Genomic DNA, 18722 nt, shown 5'->3' with positions numbered 1-18722 from the left:
CTTGAGGATGGAGTGAAAGATACAGAAAATCTTAATGAAATGTTTGTTGGTGTCAGGTCTTTTCATCTGCATGTGTTCTGTAAAGAGCTAAAATAAGGAGAGCTGAAATGGGTCATAGACACTGAAAGATGGATCTCTGTACCATGGTTTTAAATTGGTGCTTTAGGGCTTGCTGGCTTCCATTTCCAAAGTTTATAGGCAGCTGTTAGAAGCTCAGTGCACTGTAGCATAGTAGCGCTTATTCTGGAATCTGTAGTCTTGAATAGGAGGCCTTTTTGCTTGGGTCTAGCCCTGCCTTTCATCTAAAAGATTTTTTTATCTCATTCAGAATGTGCTTTGACAGCCATTGTTTGCAGTCATTCATTGTGAGAAATTACCTAGTATTTACATGGCTTTTTACATTTTCAAAGTGAGAGTTGAGCTAGTGAATAAGTGGCTCAGCTGACATGATCTCTTATTTTCTGTCCTGGAAAGCAAAAGTGTTATGGTCTTACCTATTTACACACCATAATTTTACTGATGTTTCTGTAGTCCTGTATGTATAGTCTTTTGCTGTAGTGTCTGAAAAATAACACGTTCTCTGCACTGATTTGCTTGCAGGTCAGGGGCAAAAGTTGAAAGGTACATATAAAAAGAATTTGGGGTGAGGAGGTAGCGATGAGAAAGAGATGGGTCAGAGTCACTAGAAGATAGTTAAAGTGCAACCTGAAATAAGGGGTTTGAAGAAAATGAAGGGGAAATTTCTAAAGGTGTATATATAATCCTTTCAGAGGACAGCTTTGGGTTTTGAGACTTTCAGAAGCAAATGTTGCTTATAACTTTCTTAGCATCTTTAAAAAATAAAATGCCATAACCCAAACAAACAAATAGACCCCCAAACAAATGAAAAAAACCCCACCCCAAACTGGTTTTATTAGTGCTTTGTGAGCATGAATACACTTTATTTTAGTGTAAAAACATGGACAGGATCAATGAATGTATACTGGGACTAGATTCTGTCAACAGTTAAGAAAAATAGTTGTAATCTAGTTAAGTTCTGGTTTCTTGAAAAGCTTTCTGTATATAGGTAATGAGACTGGATGGTTGTAGAAGTAGTAGCACCCACCAAGGAATTGGGCTTTGTGTGATGCAGGGATATGCACACACGACAGCATATGGGAAGGCAGTTAGGGATGAGTTTGGTGTCCTCAGTGGAGTTCTGTTTTTGAGTAAAGCAGGGTTCTGTCTAACAAATGGCCTTGCAAACTTGAAGCCTCCTGAAATAAGTGGTATCACATCTTAAGTTCTGGTTTTAGCTTGATATTTCCTAAATTAGTATTTCTTTATCATATTATTTAAAATGTTTATTTAATATATGGCATTTAATAACTGGTTTTGTTTTTAAAAATTATCTTCTAGGTGCGGTTTATCACCAAAATATGGCATCCTAACATTAGCTCAGTCACTGGGGCCATTTGTTTGGATATTCTGAAAGATCAATGGTAAGATTCCATACGGATTTAAATGTGCAGAATAAGATACACTGGTGTCCTGGATAGGCAGCAACAGCTCATGTTGCTTTTCACTTTGCATTTGTAATTTGAGATGTCCTTAAAGCTTACAATATTTCAGTACAGTAGTGTAAGTTGAAAAGATGCGAATGAAAAGATTGGGTGGTAATTTGGAAAGCACAAAGTAGATATTATATGCATAGAGAGCTTTTCCAAAAAGTTCTATATGAGGATTATGGTGAATGTTTCATTGTTTTGGATGGGTTTGTAGGTCTTAAAATTTTTGGTTAGCATTTGTTAATGGAAAAGAACTATCTGTTGCCTCCTAAATTTTGTCCTTTAAGCTTCCCGAAGTGTATGCAGAAAAAAACCCTAAGTGCTTATCTTCACTCTTGACTTCTTCTTACAAATAAAAATTAGTTCTGATAGAGCTAAAACAATGTCTGAAGTAAGTCTGGGAGTATAAAAGGTAACAGGTCAGCAATTGGAAAGGGAGAAGAAAAGACTGCCTGTGCTCATCTGTCTCATTGTTGATAATATTGATGATTTGCACCTCTGTAAACTATTTGCCTTTTAGTTGCTGACTTTTGATTAATATTACTGAAAAAGTGTTAATGGCCCACATCTGTGGAATAGGCCTGTAATTGTCCAACCTGTAACAGCTGAACTCATTGTTCATTTGTTTTTCCAATAATACATTTCATCTAGTTTGAAGATTATATGTACCAGTTGTACGATAGACATGATACCTAACATGAATGGAATAAGCTTTTTTATTTTCTTCCATGTCTGCCGTATAAGAATAGGACTGTAATTCCTCAGCAGATAATACCTAATCCATACAAGCTTCAAATGTTTGTAAAGTCAACAACTTCATCAAGACTGCTCTTGGCCAAGCAGAAGTCAGTTGGGTTTGAAAGAGCAGAAAGCTTAAGTTGAGGTCTTGCAGTTTACGCATACGGTATATTCATCTACAGAGTGAGAAGATTATGCAAATCGTGTGGCACAGGATACTGTAAATTACTAAAATGAAATAATGATCATGTTGTCTTTTTCATTTCTGGAACTGCGTATCTTTACTTACAGTCTCGGAGCACTTGATATTCTTTTAGGCAGTAGAATCTTTCAACATAAATGCTGTGGTACGTGGTATAATTTTCCTGTCAGTAAAGCCAGTGCCTGCACCTAGTTATTCATACCAACCTGCAATTATACTGGAGATAAATGACTCATTAGCTGTGCAAGTTACAGTTTCCTGAGAGATTGAACTCTAAACGAGATGGGCATAAATGACCTGAGGGTGAATGGGCATGAGGTTGGCTGGGTTGTGTGCTGGGATTTTTTTATTTTTATTGCATATGGGGAGGCAAAATCCTTTATTTCTAGAAGCAGAGGTGGTTAACATGGAACTCCCTCTCACTGTCATTAGTACTCTCCTAGGAAGAATTTATCCAAAGTTTTTAAGCTCAGGGTTTGGTTTGGGGTTTTTCCTCCCATCTTTTGGTACTCCTTTATGCACTGTCTATATGATTTACTCATAGTATCAAGGTTTATGACTTCTAGCACGTACCTCCAAGGCTACTCTTTCCATATTGAAGCCCCTAAACATCACATTTCTCAAAAAAACCACTTATCTAACATTTTTCCCTAGAAGTTTTGAGGAATGGCAGTCCATAGCAGAAGTCTTGCTTAGCTTACTTATCAGATTCTGAGTTAGAACTGAAGTAAGGACTTTTGCTTTTCAATTTCACATTTTCTTATTATCTTCATGTTATTTTAATACATTCCCTAATTAGTGTTTTCTGTGGAGAAGAATGGAGTATCTTGTTTATCAAGCAATAGAGTGGAATTCAGGAGATGTTTTGGTTTCCAGCCCTGGAACAGGTCTTGTGTTGTCTTTTCAGAATTGCCAAACATTGTGACTTGAAAGAGTCTCACAAAATTCAGACTTAAACCAAAACTGCTGCTTTAAGTGACTGATCAAGCTCAAAATACCAAAAGGCAACAAAGACCTCAAATCATGAGCTTCACCTGATTTTTCTTTTTTTTTTCCTTTTTTTTTTTTTTTTTTCTTGTCAAAACTATTGGGATTTGGAAGGGAAGAACAGGAGAGAGGATTTGACTTGTGTTCTCGTAGCTTTTGAAAGCTAGGTCTTGCACAGAAAACTTAATCTGTGTTTCAGTTCTGCCTGATGGCCGCAAGGGGAAGGGAAACTAAACCACAAAAGACATTAATCTTTTTTCACTGAGATGTAGACAAAATTGGAGTAATGGAGCAAGAACTTGCCTTCTGTATATTTGAACTGGCTAGCACAGGGAGCACCAATATTATGCCATGTGTGTATTTTTAAACTCTTCCTTTGAAGCACTTTCTTCACTTGGCAGCACTAAGAAAAGAATTTCACAGAACTTGGCAAATAGAAGGCATATTTCTTAATTCTTAATGTATTATATGAGGAGGCTTAATTCTGTAGTTCTTAATGTAGTGATCCCTTCATTTTCTAATGGTGCTCTAAGTTTTGTTTCTTAATTATGGAATGGTAAATGAAAATTACGTGAGCATTGTTAAAGTGCTTGTCAAGGCCTCTGGTCCTTTGGAATAGAGGAAAATTGTGGCTACCTCCATCCTTCCTTGTTTGAAGGATTTCAGTATTGTGATAGAGAAGAGTTTATCCTGAGTAGCTTCCTGAAACTTCCTAAGCCATATAAATGGTTAGTATTGTTAAAATTAATTGCTCAATGTTCTTCAATATATGCTGTTTTAATTATTTGAACTGAGAAATGGCCATGTCACCATGTTTAAGATTTCTGCATGTAGAAGTAGAACAATGGTTTGAATAAAATGATAGATTAATTAGAAAGCAAACAAATTCAAGCAACATCTGCATAACCTTGGTAATTTCATATTTAATTGATTTCACAGGTATTCAAAGGTAAATGGGACAAGAGAAATTCCAAAATACTCTGATGGCTGTGTTCTAGAAAATATATTTAGTTCCATAGTCTGTCTGGCCAAATCTGTTAGTAACAAGCTCTGTTTCTGAAGTGCCACTTCATTGACTTGTAATGCTCTTAACTGAATAATGCTGCTCTGTTACAGTGTTGAAATGTAAGTCTCAAATTCCAGTGCATAGCTGTGTTTTTCAGTGAGGTCAGTGGGAGCTGGAGAACAGAATTTGGGCCTATGGGAACTTAGTTTATTGACTCTAAGAAACCCTACTGATAAAATACTCATTTATATATGGTGAATACAAAGACTTTAATGTGTTTGTATAGTTAAAATAAGTCCGTTTACTACTCACTTATCTCATGATAATGATTTTCTGTTGAGCATAGTGAGGTATTCTGCATGTTGGCAGGAGGTTTTATCAGTTTGTGAAGTATTGTCTTTAAGTGATTTTTAATGAGTTTAATGAAATCCTTTCTCCACAGAATATGCTTGATGCTGAAATTCTTTGCAGCTGTGGATTTTGATCATGTTTAGATTTGTAAATACCTGTTATGCCAGTTTCTTTGCAAAGCAGCTACCATTTGCTGGTAGAATTAAAACAGGCGTATGATTTTGTAAAAGGAATGCTGTTCTGGTCTGATGCGAGTTTTGTTATGTAGTTTCACCTACTGTGACCTCCATTTATCTTCCAGGCTAGTATGCTATCTCAGTGTTTTATTCTCAAATATAAAATGTATCTAATACTGTTCATTGAAACTCAATAGCTAAATTACTTGAAAGCTGCTCTTCGTAAATCCTTTGAGCAGTGATTATCAAGTGAATGTGTTGTGGCTGGCTGTATGACTACAAAAACCTCTTGGCTGTTGTGGGTTTGACAGTTGAAATAAAAGTGAATAATCAGAATATTTCTTTTTCATAATGGCTCTACTGCAGTTTTAATAGATACATAAGTAACAGCCAGCTCATAGCAATCATTATCTTGGACTCATTTATATATTGTGACACCTAAAACTGCTGTGTTTTGTTCAGGGTGTTTGAGGAGCACTGAGCCTCCTTACAGCTCTGAGAAAAGTGCAGAGAATATTAACATTGTTTGAGGGAACTGTTCAGCAAGCGGGCAGGCTTTTCCTGCTTGCATTATGTCAAAGCTATTCTATTATTCCTTTTTTTTTTTCTTTCCCTAATGGGTGCCCAGTCTTGTGTTTCTCCTGTAGCGACTATACAGCGGGTTTCCACTCAAAGGCCTTATTCATTTCCTCCCTCCTTCCAGATTCCATAAGCCTGTGGTACAAGTTCCCAGAGCTTTTTTCGTGGATTAACCAACTTAGTTACTGCACAAATGGAGTAAATATAGCAGATTATTTTTTAAAATAATAATGAAAATAAACCAGTAGTCATGTTTGGTCGACAGAACAGGGCAGCAGTCTGCTGGCCGCAGCTGTTCCTGTGTTCTGCTGGGTTACCTCTCGGAGTAACTGAGAGATTGTGTCCAGGGAGGGATGTACAGAGTATAAGTAAAAACTTCCTAAATGGAAAATTACTTACCCTTTAAAAATGAAGAAGAAAAACTGGCAGTGTTTCATAATCCTCTTAGGACTCTTTCAGCTCATCAAAAGGTAGGAGATTTCTTACCTCAGGCATGCTGGGCACAGCTGGCTTGCTGTGCTTTTTAATACCACTGTATTCACCCAAACTAGGGGTGCTCTTTTTTAATGGAAATGCCTCAAGATATTACCTAAAAAAAAAAAATAAAAAAAATTGTAAGTGAGCAAAATACTTATGTTCTCATAGGGCCAGTGCTTCCCTGTGGTGAGCTCTGCATCTCACTGGTAGATATTGCTGGCCTTTCCTCCCATTTTGGAGATGTTGAACTTGCAAGCCTGCACAGTAGCCAAGCAGCATTTTGGGATGGGAATAGAAGTCAAGAGTTATTGGAAACTTTAGGAGAAAGCAGGAACCAGTAATGTCATGAGACAAAGGCAATGTAATGTAACATGCAAGGCAAATAGGATGCCAGGGTGTAGGAAGTTCTGCTTGCAAAACTCATGATATAAGTTGCCTGGTTTTTTATTTACTATTGGTTAGGCTTCCATTGTAGCAGTGTAACCACTTTGAGCACTGTATTCCAAGAAAGATGGGAACCATAGGAAAAAATCTAGAATAAAATAAAAAGCAAATATGATCTAAGCAAATATGACCTATAATGAAAGACTGGAAAGCCATTTTAGCATGAAGTATACCAATGGTAAAGCATTAAAATAGATTTTCCAAGAAACTTGTGAGGCTCCAGTTAAGAACAGATGAAACAGAAGTCTGTCAAGAATGATACAAGACCTTGCCTTTGGGGGAGAGGAGAGAAAAAAACCTAAGATCCAAGTCCGCAGCTAGCTTGAGTTAGCAAAGGGAGTTGCTTGAACTCCACGATATGTTGCTCATAAACCCACACCTAGAAGGAAACTTCAAATGTAAGAAGAGTTGGAAATCTTTTTGTTTTTTTCAAGATTCTATTCTGGAAAAATAAACCCTTGACAAGCACTGGAAGATGCAGAAGACCTCTATCTTTCCACTGGAAGTTTGTTTTAAGGAAAATACAGCCTCCTTTGCAGCACATTCTTCTCTAGCTTGTGGGGATGCTGTGTGACGTGTGTTTGGTTTTCTAGTTGTGCCACTGTTGGCATTGATTTTCCTCCAGAACTGATGATGAGAATTGGTTGTGCTCTTTGCTGCTGAGGAACAGGTCCTACCTTATGAGTGTCTGTAAGTGTAGTTCTGGACAGTCATCTCTGTTCACTTTATTCTGTCAAAAGAAGGTAATGGGAAGGAAGAAGAGCTTCTTAAGGTGCTTGGGAATTGAGAATCTATTTTAAGATACCCCTCCAGTTTCTACTGAGAATTTTAATATATGTCTGAAAAATTAAGAGTAAGCTCCATAGAAAAGAACAAGCCTTTCTTTCTTACTTTGATGAGGAAAGCTAATTGGTATCCTAAATGTAGAAAATGTCACATGAGTATACAATAATTACACAAAATACATCGGATTTTCTTTACCATTAATCACAAACTTGAATTTCTTCTTTTCAATACAAACAGCACCTGAAGCAGTAATGGGTTTTCTGTAAATGTAAAAAATATGTAAAAAACAGATTTTTCTTTTAAGGATACTTCTTTAAACATTTATGTCTAATGAAGACTTTCATATGAGTGAGATATGAAAGCCGTTTTGAGACATGAGACTTGAAAATAAGTTGTAAGCTACGTTTTTTAAACCTTTTTTCGTATGTAGCTAAGCTAGTCTTGTCCATAAAGTTATTACTTAAGAGTCTGAGTTCTCTGAGCGTGTATCTATCTGTATATCCAAATGGATGAGGTATTTATTTTTATTACTTACTTTGAAATTGGAATGTCAGAACAGAAGTTCAAGTCTCAGTATGCTTTGTATAAAAATCTACAAACATAACAAATGAGGAAAGATTGAAGGGGCCTAGCAGTCTTGAAAGCCAGAGATGGCTGGCACAGGCATAGCAGAACAGAGATGCCCTTGTTCTGGGCATCTATGGCACCTTTGGTCCTTAGTAATGCTTCCTGCTCACCAAGGCATACTTTCCACTCCTAGAAGGTATGGTGTGGATGGAAGTAAATTGCATGTAAAAGTGGCACAACTGGCCGTGACCCCTTTTGTGTCTTCTCTACTTGAAATAATGGCAGTATTTTCAGGTGTCTCTAAAATAGAAGGATTTCTGTAAAGGCAAATGCAGAACAGCTTTTATTTGATGACAGTAACTTTAGTATCGGTTACAGTTGATTGATACTTCATGTTAAGTCTGTCTCTTTTGAAGTGCAGTAGATAGTGTAATTAAAATCTTTAACTGGGAAAAAAAGACTTCAGGTTTTACAGTGTGTGGATATGGTAGTTCCTGAAAGTCGCTGCATAAAAATAAAAACAGTTGCATCCATTCAAGCATAGTAAGGTCTGAAAGACTCAGCATTCACTAACATCTGAATGCTGGAATAGTCAACCTGTTGTATTACATTGATTTATTTTTAGTAGATAGCACTGTGAATGAAGTAATCAATGTGTACATTGAATAAATTTATTTCAAGAGTATAAACAAGTAGACATCACAAAGAACAGGAAATTATAACAATAAAGTAGCATATGTAAAGCAAAAATATTTCTGTGCTCTTTCACTGAGGTTTTTGGGGGGGTGTTTCCCGCTCAACCAAGGTGCTTTGTACTCTTAAGTTTACTATGTTAGCTGGGCTCTTGTAATGCTACCGAGGACATGTTTCAGTAACCAGGTGTTCTTTATCAGATTAAATATAATCTTACTAGTTAATCCCCAGCTCTGTAATTTAAAGAAATGTTCTTTGGCCTGGAAGAAGCATTTGGCTTGGAACCTGAAGTACTTAAATTTAACTGGAAGAGAATCTGAAATTCTGGGAAGCAAATTAAAGTTTAGTTACTAAAGAGCATTGGAAAAAGATAATGATATGTTGTTAGGGGGTTGTGATTTGTCAGAATCTAGATGTAAAAGCACGAGGGTTTTTTTAAGATTCAAGTCTGCAAAGTTCAGCTTGAGGGACTTCAAGTTGATGCGGCAGTTGGAATGAGACAATATGTGCTAATTAAAATCTCAGTCACTTGGGATGTTTCTCGCTTGTGTTCTCATGTAGAACACTGTACTGTGAAAGTTCAGTGATGATTACCAAGCTTAAAAAAAAAAAAAAAAAAAGAGTTTCTAGGAAAAATCTTCTAGAATTAGAAACAGTAAGGGAAGAAGGCTGTATTTGAATGGCTTGTGACATAGCAGGAGAGCTATAAATGTAAGCAACAAAGATGACCAGGCTGGAGCATCTCTTTATGAAAACAGGCTGAGAGAGTTGGGATTGTTTCGTTTGGAGAAGAGAAGGCTTAGGGGAGATCTTAGAGCAGCTTCCAGTACCTAAAGAGGGCCTACAAGAAATCTAGAGAGAGACTTTTTACAGGGACATGCAACTGTGGGACATGGGGTAGTAGCTTTAAACCGAAAGAGTGTAGATGTAGATGAGATACTAGGAAAAAAATGTTCCCTGTGAGGGAGCACTGGCACAGGTTCCCCAGCAAAACTGTGGGTGCCCCATCCCTGTCAGTGTTCAGGGCCAGGCTGGATGGGGCTTTAGGCAACGTGGTCTAGTGGAAGGTGTTCCCGCCCATTGTAGGGGAGTGGGAACTACATGATCATGAAAGGTCCCTTCCAACTTGACCCGTTCTATGATTGTGTGATCTAGGAATATAATATTTGGGTGTCACAAATGTACATCAAGCATTTTACCAGCATCTGTTCTTTGTTCATTGGTGTACTCTGCTGGAATACCTCAATACTGGTGCCCAAGTAGTGGAAAATACGTAAATTTCTGAAGTCTGAGACTGGAAACAAGATTTACAAACTGTTTCCTAAGTATCTGGACTGTCAGGTCAGACTCTTCTAACATAACAGACTGTCTGCATTTACTTTCAGTCTTTTGAAAAGAAGAAACTGTTTTCTGTTCATTGAAAATGGAGCAGTTTGTCTGTAAGAATTGGATGCCTGTGTTTCACAACTTGCCTCTGACATTTCACTCAAATCCAAGATGGCACATTTTCACCCACTTACCTTTCTACTAGTTCTCGTAGAGAGTAAGCAGTTTTGTGTATTGGTTTGAGCATCTGTCTTTGCCACAGTAATTAGGAGCCTGCTTAGCACTTCAAATCAGCTGAAATAGTAAACTTCCACAGATTCTGTGAGGTCCTTGTTCAGCTTGCAGTATGTCCCATGGTGAAATGGTAGATCAGAGATGGTATTCATGATCAGAACTTAACTGTGTATTTAAAAAGTTACAACTTTCCAAATTTACGATGTGTAACCATTTCATACTTTTCTGAGTGGTTATTGATTTTTATGAACATACTTGGTTTTCCCTTAGTAAATTATTGAGGTCTCTGTCTAACTATGCTTTGAGATCAAGATTAATTATGAGAACTTAGAACCACAGAAGCTCTGACTTTAGACCTGTGTGACTTTCGACAGTGTTCTTTCACAGGGGCAAAAGAGTGACTTTACAGCACCATCATGACTACAGAATGTTTTCCTGCTTCTGACAATCATGTCAGGTTGAAATGAGAGGAAGCTGAGATTCATATTTTCAATTGCATATTCTGTAATACCCAGACCTTTTTATTACTATAGTATTAATTCACTGAATTGTTCACTTTTTTTTGCAAAATGTCATATTAAAACCGGTGCAATGCTAAAGGTACTTAACGTATAAAATTCCTAATCTGTTAAAATATTTAGAATACAGGTCACTAGTTCTGTAAATGCTGGTTTGCTATGCAGAGTGCCAGCAGAGGGAGCACACAGGGCCTACCAGCTTCCTGCCTAGACCTTAGACTGGGTGCTGTTGCTGCTAGTAATGAAGGATGGCACAGACTTCGAAGTGGCATTTTTATTTTTCAGATGAATTGAATTCTGTTAAGTGGGCATGGTCAAATCTGCAGGTCAAGGACTTTATTTTCCAAAAGCCTAAGAGAGCAATATTAAAAAGAAAGTCCATGTTTAAAACCCTACTGAAATATATAGAATGTTATTCTAATAACTATAAGCTGCAAAAGTTTAAAGTTACGATTCTTGGACGTCAAATGTGTACATGTGCTCATGTCTTCTATGATACTAGTACAGCAGCAAAGGTGAGTACAAGCATGGGATTTGATAAAGTCATTTTCAAATGTTTAATTTTAGGGCAGCAGCAATGACTCTAAGAACGGTGTTGTTATCGCTGCAAGCATTGTTGGCAGCTGCAGAACCAGATGATCCACAAGATGCAGTAGTGGCAAACCAGGTAAGATACTCAGTCAACTGAATTTGTAACACTTTTGTAACCTTTGCTAACTCAGATTAGGTCCCAAACCCTTGGGGAGATGAAGATTTTTCAAGAATGTATTGAAAAGTTGCCTTACAGTAAGTGTGAGTTATTTAGCTTGTCAGGAGAGTCAGAAGATAACAGCATAGTAAAATGACTTGCAGTATAACCTGGCTCTAAGGCTTCTAGTGTAAGAAAAGCAATTTATGTTGGTTTAGAATTTTAACTTGACAGGGTTCCTTGAATATGGCTTGGTATGTAGCTCCTCTTCGCATGAATATGAATATTGTTGAGCATTTTATTTAATGACGATTTTATGAATAGTGACTTCAGATGAATTACTGTTGCATTTAATCCTGAGGAGCGACTTATCTGAATGAAGCGTTCTCTGTATTTTTGCCTTTGTAAGTACTTGGGATAACTGTCACTGGTTGAATTTGTATTAGTAGAATTCTGTAGTCGACAGGGTTTGTTACTTTTCAGACAGTAGCAATGACTTACAAATACCAATAAAATATCAGTTGGATCTTATGCCATACCAGGAATGATTTCATTCTGTTTGAAGTGTTGTTGAAAGATGGGAACAGTCATTCCATGACTTAATACTTTGACAATTTTCAACAAAGTCCTAAGTATATTTGTTGTTTTTCCTTTCTACTTGGGAAAAAGAGAGAGAAGGCTTGGCTTCCCCAGCAACTGGTAGTAGGGTGTATTTCAGTAACAAAAGAACAAAGCAGTTACAAGGTTCTTCCAGCATCAGTTCCATCTGTATCTGCTGTCAGTCAGGACCTTCCAAGATAGGGAGACAGAGTGGGCACTCCTTCCCTCTAAAATCTGTGTAGGATGATAAATTAGCAGTTTATCAAACCTGACAGGATTTGGAGGGAAACTTTGAGATCAGAGGTTGCCCTTTGCACCACTGGGTGGGGAGAGTTGTTTGCTACTACTGTACTCACTAGTGCAGAAGGCTTGCTTGTGGGATTCTGCAGTACTTCTAAGGCTGCTCTGAACAAATGTCCCTGAACAGTTCTGTCAGACTGAATTCTTCTGCACAGGGAGGATTGTTGCAGAGGCCATTGAGGCCACCAGGCATGTCCCTGCACTGTTTTTTCTTGCCAGATGCGTGCCCATGCTGTCAGCCTCTCTTTATTAAACAAACCCACTTTTTCCTTCTCTCAAAGAACAAGAATAGTGTTTCCCATTCTGGCCCAGTGGTAGAATTTTGTGTGGGAATCGTAAGTCTTGTAAAAGCTTTTTGGCTGGAGTGTATTCTCAGGCAGAAAACTTCATGAAACTTCCTAGATTCAGAAGAGCAATCTTCCAGGCTGCCTTTCAGGTGCTTGTGGGGAAGTGTCCAGTGGGACTGTGGCCTGGCTGATGTGGGGAAGATTCAGTTTCTCTCGTTCCCTGCAGTTACCTGCATGGAAACTCTGCTGGGGCTTGGCCTTGAGTTACAAGCATGTCTGCGTAAATAAAAAGTGATTATAACATCTTTGAGAGATTTGGTGGTAAACACCCAGTTCCTTCATGTGTTTTATTTGGTGCTGGGGTCTTCTTTAGTTTGTTTGGGGTTTTCATTGGTTGGGTTTTTTTTCTCCAAAACCAGAAATTCACAAGATTATTATTGTTATCCTCCACACCCATTTTTCATTATGTTTTTTTTATTAAACTATGTGTTAGACTACGAGGCTGTCCAGGTAGTGTTCTACAAGGTCTTGAGCTGAATCCCAGGGAGAACTGTTGGAATAACAGCAGCATTTTCAGACACCAGCTATCTGTTGTCAGAACTACTTCAACTGGTTCCTGTTTTTTTTAAGTACAGCAGCATTGACTGCCTTAGATTCCTGGCATAGAGACATCAGTAAGAGGTGCCTTTAGGCTTTTCTCAATTCGGTGAGAAGCTAGAATATTTACGGATACCTAAGTAAAGGAATTTTATTTATAGGACACTGAAAGCTGGTTCTGAATAAAATGCAGTTATGCAGTTATGACTAATCCTTCACACTTCAGTTAGTTGCTTTCTAGGCTTGGCAGTATTCTCAAGTACATATAAAAAAAATAATTGGGGGAAGATCTCTTAAGAGCAGAACATAGTACTTGAGGATGCTACTAATGCGTAACTTAATCTTTCCTCTTTTCTACTCATTACACCCAAAGACATGCATTACAGACCACTGTACTTACAACACAGTGAGTTATTTCCAACAATAGATTGTCTGCCATGTTTGTTTTAATGCTAATAGCCAGATAGTAAATATACAAATTACCTCATGTGGAGCAGAATGAGTGGGAGGTGAACAAAGCACACAAAACAGTGTAGTTGATGTACGTTGCTTAGGAGAGGTAAAGTTAAAAAGTACAGCAGAAAAGTATTGTATTCACCTTGACAGTGCTTTATAGATTAAATGATTTTCATGTATGAATAAAATGTTTAGAATGATAATCAGCCACATTTCTGTCTTTAAAATGCATCTGTATATTTAAATAATGTAATTCTTAATACCTTGGTTTATTATTTAGAGCTACAATTTATTATTTCTCCAAAGATGAGCATACCTACTTTTTAACGAATAAGGGAAAGAGGTTTGGGGTTTTTTTAATACAAAACCCTCTTGAACTTGATATTACATGCAGAAGTTGCTAAAATAGAAAACGCATTGCTTTTCTGAGTACAGTTTAGGACAGATGACCCACTTTCTTGGCTTTCAGGTTCTGAAAACTGTGTGATAAAGTTCATTCTGTTGTTTATTAGAAAACTTGTGATGAGATTGTTGTAAAATAGATTTACATCCCCTGCATGATGGTTTTTTCCAGTAGTTAATAGCTTACATGAAAAGAGTTACAGCTTCCTGGCTTTTTTGCACATGCTCACCTGTTTTTCAGCCCTTCTTTTGCCACATACAGTATACTTACTTTCAGGAGGAGGCCTGGTAGTAAAATGTCAGCCCTGATGGAAAACCAGCAGACCTACTTGCAGTGTATAAAACCAGGCGTATTTGGAGTGATTACAGAAATACTTTAGAGTAGTATGCATATGTACATTCAGGAGATATTAACATAGGGATAATTTTTGCTCTACCACACTGAATGTAAATTTTCAGTAGCTGTGCTAAACATAGCTACTTTTCATCAGTGCAATTGAGAGCAATAGGTGCTTATACATACAGAACACCCATAGCATGTAATTTAACCTAAAACCAAACGCATTAAAGGAAGTGCTTGCCTCAGTTTACTCTATGTGTAAACCTCACCTCTAAATTTCATCTCTCAATTAGCAGTATGATCAGTGTGAAGCACTGCTGACGATGTTGTAGAAAGAATGATGGATTGGAATCTGCCATATCATCTTGCTTTTTGGTTGGATTGCTGAGTTGATTTAACTTTCCCCTTCTCCTCCCTTCTCTCTTTTGTGTAGTACAAACAAAATCCAGAAATGTTTAAACAGACAGCTCGACTTTGGGCACATGTGTATGCTGGAGCACCAGTTTCTAGTCCAGAATACACCAAAAAAATAGAAAACCTTTGTGCTATGGGCTTTGATAGGGTAAGTATATATAACTTATGTATTTTTCAGAAGGGCAGAGCGATTACATGTGTTTAAATACAGGGAGTCATTAGTATACTGACGTAGTCTTGCCATATCCATGACCCTTTGTAGGTCTGATCATTGCTTTGCTAATTATTTGTCAGAATCAGAATTTTAAAATACAACATTATTAATAATCTTGTGAGCTACACCTGCCTCTTGAAGCAGTTTTTCTGTATACTATTAGGAGTTAACAAATGGTAAACTAATGTGTTCTGATTAATCGGTGAACTTTTCCACTTCTCGGAGCTGCAGGTTCACACACTGAAAATATTGCCTTTTTTTTCTTTCTCATTGCAGAATGCAGTAATAGTGGCCTTGTCTTCAAAATCATGGGATGTAGAGACTGCAACAGAATTACTCCTGAGTAACTGAGCCATGTAGAGAGAGCTGCTTCAGTAGTCCAGCTTGCCCCTTCTGGAGGAGCATCACCATCTGTTATTTTTAGGATTCTATATAGATTCTCTTTTAAAACTGGCACTCTTACCTGATGATGCTATCTAGGCACTATTGGAGACTGAAAAAACCGCTCTGTAAATAAAGCTAATTAAACGTCTGTGTAAATTTAAAAAGGGGAAATACTTTAATTTTTTTTCTTACTAAATATTGTAAAAATTCTTTGAGCTCAGCTAAGATAATGGGAAAAAAAATGCCTACTTTAGTGTTTAGCAGTGTGACGAAGACTAGCAGGAACTTGCTTCAGGATTTCGATTTAGTAATTCAGAAAGCAACATTTTTGAGTGTTAGTCATCAAAATTGTTGGTGCCACTCATCACAGCTATCTTACTGTTTTTAACATGGATCCTATGTGCCTGTGGATTGACCTATATTTGCATGCTTGTACTTAATAGACATATTAGGTAGGGTCGCTGAAGAGAGCACCATTGAAATACTTGATTGTTCTTGTAACTTTTTTTTTTCCTGAAAGACTTTGAAGACTTACCCAAAGTTCCAAATGGTGACCTATTCAGAACTGGTTTCTTTCTAGCTGATTAATTGGGAAACCCAATTCTCCTCTCCCTTACATCATACAGCTGAAAATCCTCACTAGATCATGTTTCATCATCTCTGGTTATTACGTGTGCCATTTACAGTAGTCTAGGCTCCCATTTAAAAACACATTTTGAATTATCAGTAATGATTTCCATCCATCATGTTTTCCACATGCTCTCCTAAGGAGTATGCCTCAATATAGCACAAAAAGATGGAGCTGGTTTTCTTTCTTTTCTTTTTTTCTGAAATAGATGTAAAATGTTCTTCAGTACATTCTGGATAAAATGATTTCACTGGGTCTGAAGGAGGAAAACTCTGGTTGCCTAGTGTACCAAGAATTAAAGAATATTTTCTTTGAGTACTTGATATGATGCAATCAGCTGTTTCGTGCAGCAGTTTTCTAGCTTTATTTTGGGCTTCGATTTAAGGATTGCTTACCAGGTACTTTAAAATTCATCATTGCTTGCGTTTTTCTCTACTTGACACATGGAGGCTGTGTTGGTGTTTTCTGTACATACTTCAAATGCACATAGAAGTAGAAGTGTGTTCTTGCTTTAGCTTTCTTTTGGATTGATGTTTCTGATAAATGAGAACTGAAGTCTTACCTTGGCTTGTACATACAGTCAGTCTTTTTATTCGTATTAAAATGACATTTCATCCTGAGTGCAAAAGCTTGAAAATTATTAGTTTTGCAACTTCAAACACTAGAGAGCTGTAATGTCTTTGTGAATATGATGCTAAGTTTTAAGAGTATATCTGACAAGGAAGTTCAGAGAAATCCTGAGACTAGAGAGTGGGGCTTGTGGGTGATGGAGTGCTGTATAAGTCATCTTTTCCACACTTGTTTTTTTTCTCCTAAACTGTGGATTAATGAGGTGGGGAAATACATGTCTGGGGGGTTTCTGGAGCTATGAAGTACAAGTTGAAATAGTTTCACGCTTCATAGACACTCTGTTTATATATCATACTAGAGGAAATAGGAACATTATTGTACCTGTTAAATATCTAGAGCATAGTGGTAGGGGAACAGAACCAGAAAATAGAGCTGTAGAGACGTAGCTAGTTCAGGGATGTTCCCTGTACTGCTCTGTCCAATGTGTCCAAACCTAAAATATTTCAGGGCAGACAGTAAATACTTTGAACTCATATCAGTGCAATACTAAATGCATTTGCTTAGTCTTTATACATATTACTTTTTAAGATGTAGTCAGTGATCAGTTTTCTTGAGTTAGTGTAAATCATTTGCAATGATGCCAAAGGAAGTGAGTTGTTTTCATCTTTCCTTATATTTATTTATTTTTTTAACAAGAACTGCTACTGTTCAGCTGGTTTGGTAGGTGAAAACCAGGGACAGTAGGAAACTGTTGCAGAATGCCACTTGTGTTAATCTCAAGTTGCTGTCTTTTCTGTTATACAGGCTAAGAACTTCTTGATTACATCAACACCGTCTGTTTTTTACCCTAGTGGTAATTGTAAATTGCTGACTACTTTCCCTTGTTCCACTGCTGTTTATCAAAAGAAAGAACTTGGAAGTCATTCTTGGGGACATAAAACTTACCAGTTCTCAATGTGTCTTTTGATTAGTTTCTGAAGGACAGTGGGTTTTTCTAACAGTATGTAAAGGGACAAAGGAAGCCAGGGAAAGGGGAAGGGGGGGAAGAGGAAATGGTTCTTAGGTGAGCATGGTCACCTCTGAAATAATGCTGTTAGGTTTTACTTCTGTCATGAAGTTACCTCATTTTCTTCTCTACTGCAAAACATCTTCTTCCCTTTCCCCCTTATGTATAGATGTTGGCTACTGGGTTTTGCCCTCCATCCTTGCACTTGATAGCAAAGATACTTTAATGCTAGCTCAGGTGCTGGCAGCAGGGAAGCTTCTCCAGAAGTGAGCGGGGAAGGCAACATGACCCAGCATTAAGGAGACATCAGCAGTCTGAAGTCCCTCTGAATTTGACATGCGAGTCCTTTATAAGGAATGTTTTCGTATTGGTAATTATCAGTCAGAGTTGAATATAGGGATAATGTTGTTTGAGGTTAGTTTAACTGCAGCTGGGGCTGAGCCCTGGCAATTTTGCTGTTAATGTTCAGTTTATCATTATGAGTTTGTACATACAAAATGGTAGTTCTGTTTTCTGTACAACTTAACTATATTCAGGGCCCTGTGCTCTCTCGGAGGTGGAGTTGCCACAGAGTCCACTCCAGCTGTGGACTTGGGCTGCACATGTACTGCTTTCCTACAACAAGAATGTAACACATGGGTGCAGTTGGTTTCAAAGTACAAATGAATCCTGCGTTGTCTTCCTCTATCATGTAAGAAGATGGCTTAAAACTCATTTTAAAGTCTAAATGGCCCCATTTTTCTAAACAAGGTATTGGCAGTGGCACTTACTGATTGCCAGAGTATCAGTCAGATTTCACTGATGAACATCCTAACGTGCATCCAAGAAAGTTGGTTTATCCCTGTTTAGTTTTGTTGGTGGGGAACGAGAAACTCTTTATCTCGCCCTGTTCCTTGGAGTGGAGTACAGCTTTGTTCAAAGGCAGAGGAATGCCCTTGCCTCTTGCCAAAAGCCTCATCTTCCTGTGAGTGCCAAAAGCCCTGACTGTATCCCACCCCCAGCTGCCGATTCACGGCTCCCTCCTGGTGCTGCTGCGAACAAGCTGTGTTCTCAGTGTGACAAACGGGTACGTTTTGGAGACACGAACTTAGGAACATATCCTTCTGAAAGCTGTGGCACATATGCTGTTCATTCTGCATATCCCAAACTTTTAACTCTTGTTTTTTCTTGTCGTAATCTTGCCACAGAGTACATGGGGCCTTGAC

At 37.8% G+C, this 18722-nt stretch overlaps 1 protein-coding gene across 2 annotated transcripts in view; it reads left to right on the top strand.

The window, feature by feature from the left end:
• Nucleotides 1–16561, top strand: part of UBE2K (ubiquitin conjugating enzyme E2 K) — a 40443-nt gene extending 23882 nt beyond the window's left edge. For both annotated transcript variants that reach the window (XM_065698721.1, XM_065698729.1), the window contains 4 exons: nucleotides 1399–1481; nucleotides 11199–11298; nucleotides 14735–14863; nucleotides 15206–16561. In XM_065698721.1, coding sequence (XP_065554793.1) covers nucleotides 1399–1481; nucleotides 11199–11298; nucleotides 14735–14863; nucleotides 15206–15280 — 387 coding nt within the window. In that variant the 3' untranslated portion in view covers nucleotides 15281–16561. The remainder of the gene's footprint in view (nucleotides 1–1398; nucleotides 1482–11198; nucleotides 11299–14734; nucleotides 14864–15205) is intronic.
• The last annotated feature ends 2161 nt before the right edge of the window (nucleotides 16562–18722 follow it).

Source organism: Lathamus discolor, chromosome 1 (genome assembly GCF_037157495.1).
Source record: "Lathamus discolor isolate bLatDis1 chromosome 1, bLatDis1.hap1, whole genome shotgun sequence".
Taxonomy (NCBI): Eukaryota; Metazoa; Chordata; class Aves; order Psittaciformes; family Psittacidae; genus Lathamus; species Lathamus discolor.
The sequence above is the reverse complement of the archived record's forward strand: the minus strand, read 5'-3'. Positions and strand labels throughout refer to the sequence as shown.